At 52.8% G+C, this 14,900-nt stretch overlaps 1 protein-coding gene across 1 annotated transcript in view; it reads left to right on the top strand.

The window, feature by feature from the left end:
- HPCAL1 (hippocalcin like 1) overlaps positions 1-13,849 on the top strand; it is a 116,884-nt gene extending 103,035 nt beyond the window's left edge. Inside the window, exons 3-5 of the mRNA XM_061433331.1 lie at positions 7,404-7,799; positions 10,612-10,717; positions 12,958-13,849. Coding sequence (XP_061289315.1) covers positions 7,422-7,799; positions 10,612-10,717; positions 12,958-13,055 — 582 coding nt within the window. The 5' untranslated portion in view covers positions 7,404-7,421 and the 3' untranslated portion in view covers positions 13,056-13,849. The remainder of the gene's footprint in view (positions 1-7,403; positions 7,800-10,611; positions 10,718-12,957) is intronic.
- Positions 13,850-14,900: the final 1,051 nt, after the last annotated feature.

The raw sequence follows: 14,900 nt of genomic DNA, 5'->3' as shown, positions 1-14,900 counted from the left end.
GCGTGTGAGTTGAGTGCAATTATGTGGTAGTTTGAGCATTCTTTGGCATTGCTTTTCTTTAGGATTGAAATGAAAACTGACCTTTTCCAGACCTGTGGCCACTGCTAAGATTTCCAAATTTGCTGGCATATTGAGTGCAGCACTTTCACAGCATCATCTTTTAGGATTTGAAATAGCTCAACTGGAATTCCATCACCTCCACTAGCTTTGTTTGTAGTGATGCTTTCTAAGGCCCACTTGACTTCACATTCCATGATGTCTGGCTCTAGGTGAGTGATCATACCATCGTGATTATCTGGGTTGTGAAGATCTTTTTTGTATAGTTCTTCTGTGTATTTTTGCCACCTCTTCTTAATATCTTCTGCTTCTGTTAGGTCCCTACCATTCATTTCTGTCCTTTATTGTGCCCATCTTTGCATGAAATGTTCCCTTGGTATCTCTGATTTTCTTGAAGAGATCTCTAGTCTTTCCCATCCTATTGTTTTCCACTAATTCTTTACACTGATCACTGAGGAAGGCTTTCTTATCTCTCCTTGCTATTCTTTGGAACTCTGCATTCAAATGGGTATATCTTTCCTTTTCTCCTTTGCCTTCTGCTCTTCTTTTCACAGCTATTTGTAAGGCCTCCTTAGACAACCATTTTGCCTTCTTGCATTTCTTTTTCTTGGGGATGGTCTTGATCCCTGTCTCCTGTACAGTGTCACGAACTTCAGTCTATAGTTCTTCAGGCACTGTATCTATCAGATCTAGTCCCTTACATCTATTTCTCACTTCCACTGTATAATCATAAGGGATTTGATTTAGGTCATACCTGAGTGGTCTAGTGGTTTTCCCTACTTTCTTCAATTTAAGTCTGAATTTGGCAATAAGGAGTTCATGGTCTGAGCCACAGTCAGCTCCCAGTCTTGTTTTTACTGACTGTATAGAGCTTCTCTATCTTTGGCTGCAAAGAATGTAATCAGTCTGATTTCGGTGTTGACCATCTGGTGATGTCCATGTGTAGAGTCTTCTCTTGTGTTGCTGGAAGAGGGTGTTTGCTATGACCAGTGTGTTCTCTTGGCAAAACTCTATTAGCCTTTGCCCTGCTTCATTCTGTACTCCAAGGCCTAATTTGCCTGTTATTCCAGGTATTTCTTGACTTCCTATTTTTGCATTCCAGTTCCCTGTAATGAAAAGGACATATTTTGGGGGTGTTAGTTCTAGAAGGTCTTGTAGGTCTTCATAGAACCATTCAACTTCAGCTTCTTTGGCATTAGTGGTTGGGGCATAGACTTGAATTATTGTAATATTGAATGGTTTGCCTTGGAAATGAACAGATATCATTCTGTCATTTTTGAGATTGCATCCAAGTACTACATTTTGGACTCTTGTTGACTATGATGGCTACTCCATTTCTTCTAAGGGATTCCTGCCCACAGTAGTAGCTATAATAGTCATCTGAGTTAAATTCACCCATTCCAGTCTATTTTAGTTCACTGACTCCTAAAATGTTGATGTTCACTCTTGCCATCTCCTGTTTGACCACTTCGAACTTGCCTTGATTCATGGACCTAACATTCCAGGTTCCTGTGCAATACTGCTCTTTACAGCATCGGACTTTACTTCCATTACCAGTCACATCGATGACTGGGTGTTTTTGCTTTGGCTCCATCTCTTCATTCTTTCTGGAGTTATTTCTCCACTGATCTCCAGTAGCATATGGGTCACCTACTGATCTGAGGAGTTCATCATTCAGTGTCCTATGGCATAAGTACATGCTACTGACTTTTAAAGGGTAACTCTCTAAGTCAGCCCTTTAATTCAGCTGACTGAGTGTGGTCAAGAAATCAAAGCAGAGGTGGGGGGGCCCTACTTCGGAGCTGTGAGGTCTCCCTAAAGGAGACTGGAAACTCAGTGATGGATTCCTGCCATACCGTCCTAAAAAATGTGGTCTCCCATCAGCCCTGACTTTGACAGCCGCAGATGTTAGTCACTCAACCTTCAAGACAATGGTAGGAAAACATGTTTTTCCACCCACGGTTTCTTGATAGTTTCCCCCCTCCCAAGTAAAATTTATCTTTTTTTGTTTCCTAAACACATCCCTCAAATTCTCCCCACCTTGCTTTTCTTCTCTCTACAGCTGGGAGTGCCAGGCCTGCCCTGACCACCTCCCAGGGTTCAAGGTCAATTGTTGAGCTCTGTGGTCAAGCTCAAGATGGACTCCTGGTCACATCCTGGTCACATCCCAGCTCCAACAGCTGTGGGACCCAGGGAAAGTTACTTACCACCCCCAAGCCTCGGTTTCACCATTTATAAAATGATCTGCACAGCCCCTGGCCCAGCTTGAGTGCTTGATGAACTGCAGCTGCAGTTAGAATGACCGTGGTGGGGTTTTTGATGCTGCAGTGGACCGATGCTGCCTTCCATGCGCTCCGGCCTTGGGGAACTCTGTTCAAAGGCAGGATCCATGCCTGATACACCCATCTCAGAGTCCTGCCATCCGGTGAGCCCCAGAACCCTCAGGAAGGGCTCCCCCCAGAGGGGCCAGGATGCATCAAGGCTCTGCTGGAATGCCAGCTTTGCCAGAAACTGCTTCCCTGGTGGCTCAGATAGTAAAGAATCTGCCTGCAGTGCAGGAAGCCTGGGTTCGATCCCTAGGTGAGGAAGATCCCCTGGAGAAGGAAATGGCAACCCGCCCCAGTACTCTTTCCTGGAGAAGCCCATGGAAAGAGGAGCCTGGCGGGCTATAGTCCACAGGGGTCAAAAAGAGTCAGACACGACTGAGTGACTAACACACTTACCTGCCTCCAGAGTTAGCAGGTGTGTGTACATCTGTGTACACAACCAGGACCACCACCACCACGGCGGGAAGACCCACTCCCCCCACACTGATGCACACTCTGAGCCAGGCCCGGGGAGGGAAGAGGACTCTGAAGCCTCACATATCTGCCTGCAGGGACACGTGAGAAGGGCTGGGAAAGCTGAAGCCTCCCCAGGCAGACCTCGGAGCCCCTGGCCGTCACCTCCTAGCAGTTGTATTGACCGTCCTTGTCCCATCCCCGATATGGTCCCTTCCTCTCCATAAACATCTTCCTCCCCATAAACATCTTCCTCTCCATAAACATCTTCCTCTCCATAAACATTTGTCACATCAGGCGGAGGAGGAATTAGGAGTTTGGCATCTTGTGGATCTTAAAGAATACAAATCGCCAGCACGTTCTGAGGCCATCTGATACCATGGTTCTGAGCGGTGGTTTGGTTTTCACTGAGGCAAATGGATTCTAAAGGGACTGATCCTGGGAATTCGCTGGCAGTCCAGTGTTCAGGGCTCGGTGCTGTCACTGCCAGGGCCCAGGGTTCGATCCAGGCTCAGGGAACTAAGGTCCTGCAGGCTGTGCCATGCAGCCACAAAAAAAAAGATGTGAAAGGACCGACCCTGAGCTCTCGGAGCCCAGAGCTTCCCAGAGGTGGCTCGTTTCCATGATGAGAAGGAATGCTTTAGGGAAAGGATGTGCGTTGACTATCAAGGCGGCCAGGAAGGCCATGTTCATGACCACGTTGTCCTCCCGCCCTCCCCAGGCCCTTCCTCCCCTAGCTGCCCCCAGGAAGTTGTGAGATGGGGCCAGATGATCAGGTCCGAGGGCCAGCTTTGCCTCCAGAGCCTCCCGGTCAGCTTCCTCCCTGGTGAAGCGGGACGAATACAGGCGAGGTGTCTGATTAAAAACAAAAGTGTCCCACGTCCAAGGACCTTCTTGTGGTTGTCCTTGATGCTGGCAGGTCAGGAGTTAAGCCTTTTGGAACCACAAGGCCCCTAACACAGGGTTCTGCCCCACAGACATTGATGCCACGTGTTATCAGCTCAGTTCCCTGGGCAGCTGTCTTAGCACAGTACACTGGACAGCTTCAAAAACAGAAATGTATTCTCTCACAGTTCTGGGAGGCCGAACATCTGAGGTCAAGGTGTCAGCAGGCCTGGCTCCTTCCGAGGCCTTTCTTGGCCCATCGACAGCCGTCTCCCTGTGTCCTCACGTGGCCTTTCCTCTGGGTCTGCATCCCAAGCTCCTCTATTCAAGGGCACCAGTCAGATTGGTTTTTAAATACTTTTGGCCTCACCGCACCATATGAGAAGTTAGTTCCCCAACCAGGGATCAAACTCTTGCCCCCCACCCCCTTGCATGGGAAGTGCAGAGTCCTCACCATTGCCAGGGAATTCCCATGGCCTCTTTTATCTTAATGATCACTCTGAGGGTTGTGTCTCCAAATACAGCCACATCCTGAGGTCCAGGAGTTAGGAGGTCAGTGTGTGAATTTGTGGGCAGCAGTTCAGTCCGTGACAGCAGCTGGCCCTCTCTGCCGGCCTTTCTGGACACGTGGACGCATGCCACCAACAGAACAGCCTCGGGTCTCAGCGGAAGGAGTGAAGAGCGACGGTGGGTGGGTGCGGTGAGACCCTCCACATTGCAGCCCCCTCTGCACATGGGTGGCTGCCTTGGAAGCCAAAGGTGGGAGGCAGAAGGAGAGACATCTGAGACAAACCACTCCTCTCCCTCCCTGCAGCCGCTGGCTGGAAGACTCAGAACTGAGAGGAGCGTGGCAAATACAAAGCCTTGAGAGCAGCTGAACTGAGCAAAGGATCACAGATCAGCCTTTTAGTGCAGGAAATACGGAGGTGGACATGTGCAATCTGCAGGGCATCTTAGGTCGAGCCTGGGAGCCCTGGGGTGGGAGTAGGGTTGTGGGGGGTGGAAGGTGCTGGGGGCCATCGGAAACTGACAACCAATTTCCATAGCGACTTGCTGGTTTCCACTTGCGAGGATCAACCAACAGGTAAAGCAGAACGGAAAGTGGAGAGGGTAAACCCTGACCCTGTGAAAGTCATGGTTCCCACGAAGGACAGAAGTGGATGTGGAAGGGGGAGGGGAGGAGAGGGAGATTAAAAGGGGGATTAATAACTTAATCTCCCAGAGAATCAAGAGATCCCTGTCATGTTGCTGGACCGAGACATAGAGGATTCTTATGTGTTTTTTTTTTTTTTTTTTTTTTAATAAAACTACAGAGTTCCACATTTGAAGTTACAAAAAGATTTACAGTAAAAACTCGCCATGTGGCCCTTGTCTATCAGCCATCTCTCTTTCTGTGGTCAGTGTTATCATTTCCCAAGAAGTCATTCCGAGTATGAACAACACACGTAGATTTTCTCTTTCTTTCACAAACAGTGGCAAACTCTGTGTGCTGTCCTGCGCCTTTTCTTTTCACTTAAAAATACATCTTGAAGATTATTTTGCATCGATCGCAATGACAGATGTCTGGGTTGTTCATTATTACAGACAATAGTGCAGGCAGTGGTCTGTGTGCTGTGCGGCATCGCTTCAGGCGTGTCTGACTCTTTGAGACCCCATGGACTGTAGCCCACCAGGCTCTTCTGTCCATGGGACTCTCCAGGCAAGAATACTAGAGGGGGTTGCCATGCCCTCCTCCAGATCTTCCTGACCCAGGGATCAAGCCAGGGTCTCCTGTGTCTTCTGAGTTGCAAGTGGATTCTTTACCTTTGAGCCACTGAGGAAGCCTGGAAGTGGCTGTGCTGTACACAAGCTATTGGCATGGGTGGGAGCATCTCTAGATGTGTTTCTAGAAGTGGGGTTGCTGTGTCCATGGCAACATGTTTGTAATTTTGAAAGATATTCCCACCCCCACCCCCACCTGGGGGTTAGAAAAGGAACTTTTCTATTATTTAAATTTCTGTAAATTTAAATGTATGTAAACTTAAAGTCATAAAGTAAAAATAGTGACGTGTATAAAACTAGTAAAACCTGGGAGGAGATTGAAGAAAAAGGAATTGCTAGGGGAAATATGTGAACTGCATTGAATATCTTTCCAAATGGGGATTCAGTACATAATGTTTAGGATTCATAAAGGTTAAGAAGCAGTTCGAGAGACTTCCCTGGCAGTCCAGTGGTTAAGACTCTGTGCTCCCAGTTCAGGGGGCTCAGGTTCAATCCCCTAGTTGGGTACTAAATCCCCCACACTGCACAGTGTGGCAAAAAAAAATTTTTTTAAGATGATAAGATGCTAAAAAAAGAAAAAAAGCAGTTCAAGGTGGTTACCTCTGGGACGAGGGTGGAAAACCCTTTGTGTGTTTTTTATAATTTTATTTATGTTTGGCTATTTGGGTCTTCATTGCTGCTCCAGCTTCCCTTTAGTTGCAGAGAGCAGGACCTACTCTCTAGGTGTGGTGCTCGGGCTTCTCTTGTTGTGGGCTCTAGAGCACACAGGCTGCAATATCTGGGGTAGGTGGGCTCAGTAGTCACAGCTCCTGGCTTTAGAGCACAGGCTCAGTAGTTGTGGCACACAGGCTTAGTTGCTCTGTGGCATGAGGGATCTCCCCTGACCAGGGATCGAACTTGTGTCTCCTGCATTGGCAGGGGGATTCTTTACTGTTGAGATACCAGGGAAGCCAGAAAACCCTTTGTTTTCATTTTCTGTTCTGTATGCTTCGAAAGGGCTTCCTTGGTGGTTCAGTGGTAAGGAGTCCACCTGCAATGCAGGAGACACAGGAGATGTGGATTCGATCCTGGAGTTGGAAAGCTCCCCTGGAGGAGGACATGGCAACCCACTCCCGTATACTTGCCTGGAGAATCCCGTGGACAGAGGAGCCTGGCAGGCTACAGTCCATGGGGTCACAAAGAGTCAGACATGACTGAAGCGATGTAGCATGCATGCAGGGTCAGTCTTCTGTGCAGGCGTTAGGGGAAAACTCCATGGAGAGCATGCGTTTGCATGCCTGCAGTTGCCTGGGACTTTACTATGCACACTGGATACATCCTCTTGGTGCTAATTCCAGATCCACACAGTGCTCCCAACCATAGGTTTCTCAGAGGCCAAAACAAGAAGGGATTCCTTAAAAGTTTCGGGATGCCTGTTCTAAGGATAAAATCAGAACGCGGTGCCTGAAAGAGGAAAGAAATGCTCAGAACAGGGGGTGTGTGCTGCAGTCAGGGTGACAGTTTGGCTGGGAGCTGATGAAGGTGATGAGAAGGGTTTCAGCCTCCAGGATTGTACAAACCGTGCTGGGCACTCATTCCCAGGGGTGAGGGCCTCATTCCCATTGATTTTATGTGGCTGTTTTCTCCACATTTCCAATTCTGGAGGTCAGGATAGATCTTGCAGTGCGAGGCAGCCGGTCCTGATTCCACTGGAGCACCCGACCTTCCTCTTGGTACACAGACTAAGGGTCCCCCTCCCTGCAGGGGTCCTACACATACTGGGGACGGCTCATCACCGTGAAGGCCGGAGTCAGGCCTCTCGGGCCACTGGTGGGGGACACTCAGGGGACAGTCCTCTGACCCGATGGGCGGCCGTGGGAGGTGGGGATCCCTCCCCTGCACCCTGCCCACCCCATCTCCAGCCCGGCTTCTGTCTTGCAGGTATCCCCACCGGCCGCCATGGGCAAGCAAAACAGCAAGCTGCGACCCGAAGTGCTGCAGGACCTGCGGGAGAACACGGAGTTCACAGACCATGAGCTGCAGGAATGGTACAAGGGCTTCCTCAAGGACTGCCCCACCGGCCACCTGACCGTGGACGAGTTCAAGAAGATCTATGCCAACTTCTTCCCCTACGGCGACGCTTCCAAGTTCGCCGAGCACGTCTTCCGCACCTTTGACACCAATGGCGACGGCACCATCGACTTCAGGGAGTTCATCATCGCGCTGAGCGTGACCTCGCGGGGCAAGCTGGAGCAGAAGCTCAAGTGGGCCTTCAGCATGTATGACCTCGACGGCAACGGCTACATCAGCCGCAGCGAGATGCTGGAGATCGTGCAGGTGCGCCCAGGGGGCGGGGCCGGCCCCGGGGGCGGGGCCTCGGCAGACCCCGTCCACTCGGGGACCATGCGCTACTCCTCGGCCCGCCTCTGGACCTTCGGGGCCACGTGGCTGCCTGCCCCTCTTTCCTGCCCTTCAGAAAATGACTGGCTGTCACCTGGCCAGCGGGCAGATGGTGATGAGAAGAGCCACTGTTGGGCTTCCCAGGTGGTGGCAGCAGCGGTTTAGTCGCTAAGTCCTCTCTGACTCTTGCGACCCCATGGACTGTGTAGCGTGCAGGCTCCTCTGTCCATAGGATTCTCGAGGCAAGAATATTGGAGTGGGTTGTCATTTCTTTCTCCAGGGGGATCTTCCCAGCCCAGGAATTGAACCCGGGTCTCCTGTATCACAGGCAGATTCTTTACCGACTGAGCTATGGTGGAGCTAGTGGTAAAGAACCCACCTGCCAATGCAGGAGAAGGACCTTGTTTACCGATCATTGGTGGTACAAAAGCCCTGGCCTACATGCAGTTGATGAGCTGTGGTATCCCCAGTTCTAAGGCGAGGGGGTGTCATTCTGAGCATTCACAAACTCTGAGACTAGGTATGGTTGCGGGGTGGGGCAGTGCGGGAGTGTGATTTCCTGAGAGTTACCAGTTGTTGTTCAGTCACTTAGTCATGTCCAACTCTTTGCAAACCTGTGGATGACAGCATGCCAGGCTTCCCTGTCCTTCACTATCTCTCAAGAGTTTGCTCTAACTCGTGTCCATTGAGTCGGTGATGCCATCCAACTGTCTCGTCCTCTGTCATCCCCTTCATTTCCTGCCCTGCCCTCAATCTTTCCCAGCATCAGGGTCTTTTCCAATGAGTCGGCTCTTCACATCAGGTGGCCAAAGTAACAGAGCTGGGAATTATAATGGAGAGGACCCTTGACACTTGTGAAAGGCACCGCCAAGACCTTTTCATATTCCCCTATTTAAAAATGCAACAGACAGCTTGTCATGTCCTCAGGAACACACAGTTGTAAAGCCAGACTGAAACATTAGTGGTGACAGAATAAGCTCTGGCCCAGGAAGCACCACTTCAGAAAGCTCTTCTGTTCTGTCAACGACTCTGGCGGGGAAAACTGTTTTCTGGCAAGAAACCAAGTTTTGTTCACTTCCCCAGGTTCCCGGGTGTGTGGTAGAGAACCACAGAGCCTCCGCTCCCTGGGTTCCCACCCCCTGCACCCCCACTCCTGGAGCCTGGGAACTCAGTTCTAGAATTCCTCAGAGGAGGTGTTCTCTAGTCCACACGGTAGAAACTTCTGGACTAAACCACACACAGAGGCTATCAAACTCAGGAACGCCTTGATCAGCAGCAAGTAGCCTGACCCATTTCCCAAACAGGTAGTTTGCACACCATGAGAATAAACCAGCTCAGGTTCAAGGGAAACCATCCTTCAGCCATTGGTCCCAGCTCTTAGCAACAAGCAGTAGTGGAAAGAAGAGGTCTGCTTCCGGGGAATCGCCTGTCCCGACCTACCTGCTGGCCCTTACCCTCCTCTGTCACTGGCCAAGCAAACTGGCCAGGCCAAAGCTTACAGACGTGGCAGAGCCGTGAGAGCCGTAAGGGGTGCCTCCCTGTCCAAATGGGATCTGACTGCTAGGCTCCCAGACCAAGTTCCCAAACCCTAAGCACCTTCCCCCCATGTCGGCAGATGCTAAGCAGAACACCTGGCTGCTACACCTTCATCAAAACAGACTGGGCTCCAAGTGCATCACAGCCCAGCAGAGATGGGGAGGGTCTTGGCTCTGCCTCTTCTGCACTCGGACGAGTGCCTGGCGCTGTCCCAGGAGGGGGGGCCTGTCCCAGGAGGCCCTGAAAAACACACTTGCTGTGTGCTGAGGCCTTGCCACCCCTGCCTGCAGTTGGAGAGGGACCAAGGAGTACAGAGTATAATAGATACGAGAAGCCTCACTTGGGGTCATTGTTTTTGGTTTGGTTTTGTAAATCTGCTTTTTAAGACATTACAGCTTCCAGGTTTCTGCTGTTCTTGGTCTGTTGTTTGAGGAATGAGAGTATCAGTCAAGCCATTTCCACATAGAATCCCTCAGTGGCACAGCCCCCTCTCTATCGCATGTTACTCTGATGAGCTGCTGGTCACCGGCTTCATCATGGCGCCCTGGACACACACACACACACACACTGATGCACATACACACACACACACACCACTGGGCCTGGACTCTTGGACAGAGATGGCCTGCATGGTGCCGAGCCCTCGGATGGCAGCATCCTGAAGAGAAGGTTCTCGGTCCTGCTGGAGAGACCCATGGGCCCCGGGCCTGTCCTTTCTGGGGCTGGTGGTATGGTTTCCCCTGTGAGTTTCAGGGGATGTCTTTTTTGCTTCTCACCGAGGTACAGCAATAACGTCAAATATTTGTGGCTAAGTGTGCCGCGTGATGCACTGTGCACACATATGTCCGTGTCACGGCCATTGAGTTAGGGAGCGTCCCCAGCACCGCCCCCCCAGAAGGTCTGAGAGCTGTCCCACCTCCCGCCCCCAGACAGCCCCAGTCTTGCCACTGTCACAGTGGGTCATTTCACCTGTTCTTGAACCTCACGTAAATGAGGCTGGCTTCCTTTTGCTCATGTGCTGTCTGCAATATGCATGCATGCTATTGGGAAAAGCCCCAGAACATTCCAGCTGGGGAGGGTCCTGGAGCTGGTGGGCAGCCCAGCCTCTCCTCCTGCTGTGGGCGAGGGTAGGGGGTACAGATCAGGCCTCTGCCCCATCCCCCCAGGAGCACCTGGAACCTCTAAGCACATGCATCTGTGTGCCCCTTTGCAGGCGATATATAAAATGGTGTCCTCCGTGATGAAGATGCCAGAGGACGAGTCCACGCCGGAGAAACGCACAGACAAGATTTTTCGGCAGATGGATACCAACAATGACGGTAGGACCCCTGCATGTCTGTGCCACACTGCTGGGAGCAGAGAGGCGTTTGGGGCCTTTCCCCGCAGCTTCTGGGACCTTGCCCAGCCCAGTGCTGGCCAGTGCAACTATGCTGAGAGCTGGGCTTTGGAGTCCAGTATCCTGCCCCCTGAGCAGTAGTCTCCTCACTTCTAGAATGGGGAGACTGCGTGCATGTGGGCATGTCCCAGGGGAGAAGAGGCAGGTGTGCCCATGGCACATTGGACCTCCGAGGGGCTGGGATCAGGAGTCCTGGGTGGTGGATGGATGGATGGCCCCCATCATCCCTCCTCCAGGCCCCAGTGGCCCCGGCGACTCTGTCGGGAGGTGCTGGCCTGTAGCAGCTGTGCCAGGCTTGCTGGGACCACACCACAGTAGAAGTGGTAGGTTCCGGGGGGGCGGCCATGGGGGCCTGGCAGGGAGGATGTGCCCCATGTTTCCTTCTCTGCCTTGGCTGTGAGCTTCTTTGGGGTCCACGCTGGGGAGGGTAACCATGAAACAGGATGGATCCGCATGAAGTGCAGCCCCAGAGCCATGTCGGATTTGCTTTTGAAGGATAAAGAAATGCAGCATTTAGAAAAGAAAAAGAGAAAATATCCTCTGCACTGTGCTTGGGGGTTGAAAATAAGCTAATGCATGGGAAAGCCCCCCCCCCCCCCCCCGGCCAAACCTTAAAGTGCAGTTTGCAGATGAAGGCCAAGGACTGAGCCAGCAGGGGAGGGGCGCGGCGGGGCTGCAGGCGCATCTACCCATGGAGACAGTTTTCAAAACACGATCAACATAAGACAAGACGGCCTTGCGCCTGGCGTGGCCTTTGGGCAGATTCAAAACATGTCTTCCACCCTCCAGGGTAGCAAGGCACAGGCTTTGGGTTCAATAGATCTGTTCCACCAGTCTTGGCTTTTCCGAACCTCTGTTTCCTCTTCTGTGAAATGGGGATAATAATTCAATCGCTTGTGGTTGTGAGGACCCAGAGGATCTGCTCTGACCTCTCAGCTCTGTGCATCTTCCTAGGCTGTCCGTGAACGGGCCCGCACTTCTCCTGTGAGCCCGGGGATCGGCCCTGAAGCTTGGGGAGGGGGCTGGAGAGGCAATGTTGGGGGAGAGAAGAGTGAAGGAGGGGTGTGCAGAGTTCGGCCCTCGTCCTTCTCTGGGTTTGCCCAACACCCTTCCCACCTTCCCGGCCCCGGCTCGGAAAGCACAGGTAGTCGCTGAGGCCACGGGTCCTGAGTCTGGCGGAGCACCAGGAGCATCCCGATGAGCACACCAGACTGTGCTCAGGGAGCCCCAGCCCCTTGCCAGCCCCGCTTTCTGCCCAGAGGTGAGGCCGGTGCTTTCATTAGCTCCTTGCTCTGAGTAAGTAAGTGTTAATTACTCAGTCGTGCCTGACTCTTTGCGACCCCCATGGACTGCAGCCCACCAGGCTCCTGTGTCCATGAGATTTTCCAGGCAAAGATACTGGAGTGGGTTACCATTTCCTTCTCCAGGGGATCTTCCTGACCCAGGGATCAAACCCAGGTCTCCAGTACTGCAGGCAGATTCTTTACCAACTGAGCTACATGGGAAGCCCCTTGCCCTGAGTGGTCAGGGTACAGTCTCCGTTAACCGTATGAACAGTCACAAAGCCCAGTAGCCCTCTGCATCATCCCAGGAGCCTCCTTTTCTGCTGGGGGGATGACTGCTCCCCTTCCCAATCTATCCCTTAGCCTGGGGTGGTTTAGTCTCCTGCTGGGGATGCTCTGGGGGTGTTCACGCCTTTGAGACAGGCATAGCTGTGACCCCCCACACACAGGTGAAGACCCTGGGATGTGGAGAGATGGGTCGCTTGCCCGTGGAGGCAGAGCTAAGTGCCCACCAGTGTGCTGGGCATGGCCCCAGACTCCTGTGTTGGGGTCACTGGCTCTATTTCGTTTTACAGCTACAGAGGCAAGACAGAGGTTCCCCAAGGCACAGGTTGCCAGAATGCAGGGTCTGCTTCAAACCTAGGTCCCTCCCGTATCTGTATCCTGGGTGAAGTACCACCAGTGATCAATGAAAGCCAAACGGGTTTTCCCAGAAATGCCTTCAAAGTGCATGGAGCCTGGACAGCATCCCGCTTCTGGAGGGCTCGAGACTCGGACCCCAGGAGGCTTCCCCGACCCAGGAGCTGTCCGTGTGTTCTCCCGAGGGTGGCACACAGCGAGCACTGGCTAACTCCTGTTTTTCCCGTCCTCCTTCCTGCAGGCAAACTGTCCCTAGAAGAATTCATCAAAGGTGCCAAGAGCGACCCGTCCATCGTCCGGTTGTTACAGTGTGACCCCAGCAGTGCGAGTCAGTTCTAAAGGGTTGGCGTCTGGACAGTGCAGAGAAACACAGGCTTGTCTTGCCATTTAAGCTTTGCTTGCAAAAGTGGATGCCTCCTCAATCATCCCTGCTCTCCCGGGGCAGCCAGGCGACATGTCGCCGCACCTGCCTGCCCGGCGGCTGCGCCCCACTCCTCACCTGGCCTCCTCCCACCCCCTCCCCGCCCCGGTCCCTCCAGGGCGACTTCCCGGGGATGTGTTTACGTGCAGGGCTCATGGTGTCCTTGCTGCCCGGGCACCTTCCTGCCCACAGGGAGCCCCGAGGACACGCCGAAGATACCAGTGGGACTTTCTGAGATCGCGCCAAGGCCAGCCGATTGATCTGTGATGGCAGGTGACGCTGTGGGAAAGATGGGGACAAGAACAGAGGGAGAGGAGACGGGCAAGCCCTCCCTGTGCATGGCTCCACCCAGCTCGTTCGTTTCCTCCGACCAAAACCGCTTGCACGTATATATACCGTGGTCTCCTTTCTTTTAATATATAAATTATATGTACGGTGAAGTGAAATGTAACGTGTAGGTTCCGTATTTAATGCCTCGATTGCCTTTGAAGCGTGGTTCCCTCGTGGCCTGTGATTCCCCACCCCCCGGCTCCCCCAAGTCTGGTTATTCTGTGGTATTTATGCCCTCAATCTGCCCTTCTCCAAAGGACATGCATGCATGCCCAGGGCCGTGGAGACCCTCCCATCCGTGTTGTGAACGCAGGTGTCTCTGTGAGGCTTGTCCTCCCTGTTGATTGGTCTGGCATTTCCTGTATTAAAATGATCAAATAAACGGGAGTTGTCTGAGTCTTATGTTGGCCCGCGACAGCCCCTGTTCAGCTGCCATGGCATGAGCGCTCTCTGGACAGGTGGGTCCAGCTGCTCATTGTCAACTGGGCCGCTCCTGTGTCCCTGCAGCCGTCACGGTGTCTATTAATCCTGTACAACCTCTCCTTCCATCTCTGCCTAATGTCAAGACATACATGGAAATAAAACATGACTATTCTCGGGGGTTTGATGACCAGGCTTCTGCCTCCTTCCCTCCCTCCCCCCAGCTTCTCTGCCCCCGCCCCCAGCCCAGCCCCGTGGTTTAATCAGCAAGGTCGTGAGACTGCACATCCCCAGCGATGACAGGGCGGAGACCCCGGGCACCCGCACCGGCCGGGAGAGCGGGCAGGCCTGGTTTCTCAGGCTGTGGCCATCGAGATGCTTCTGGTCTCAGAAGCAGCAGAAGGGGCCTTAACTGTGGGCAGGTGGGCACCACGTGCCCGCAAGCCCCATTCCTTGTCAGCCTGGCTGACACCACATCTTGGGGGCATCACTGAGGATGTCCTGGTTCCTTCCAGTGCCCCACCACCCTGCCCCTGGCCTCCGAGGCAGCTTCTATCCACACCCTTGAATCCTTGGAGTCCCTGCAGGGTAAGTGCGACTGACACAGGAGCCTTCCAAGACAGGACAAGAAGTGGCTCTGGCTTATTTCTTCCTTAAAAGGGAAGAGAACTTTCCAAAATTCTCCCGCCCGCCTCACCCCGGCCAGCCTCACTTCTCAGTGCCTTGGCCTGGAGTGTGAGGTGCCTAGAGGCACCCAGGGTGACAAGGACCCCTCCCCCAGGGGGCGTGGCACCAGGAAGGGTGGACAGGACTGAGGTTCTGTTTCCAGTGTCCATCATACCCGCCCACCGGCCAGGTGACCGCTCTTGAGTCTCACCTGGAGAGAGGCAGGTGATCAAGGTAAGTGGGCAGAGCATGTAGGCTGCCCCACAGCAGAGACGCTAGCTGTTTTGATGTTTTTAGTCATCTTAGTATCTTTTAGGACTCCATGCCTGCGATAGAAAGTGTGAGCC

The sequence above is a fragment of the Bos javanicus genome, chromosome 11 (genome assembly GCF_032452875.1).
Source record: "Bos javanicus breed banteng chromosome 11, ARS-OSU_banteng_1.0, whole genome shotgun sequence".
NCBI lineage: Eukaryota > Metazoa > Chordata > Mammalia > Artiodactyla > Bovidae > Bos > Bos javanicus.
This window is presented reverse-complemented; position numbering and strand designations above follow the sequence as displayed.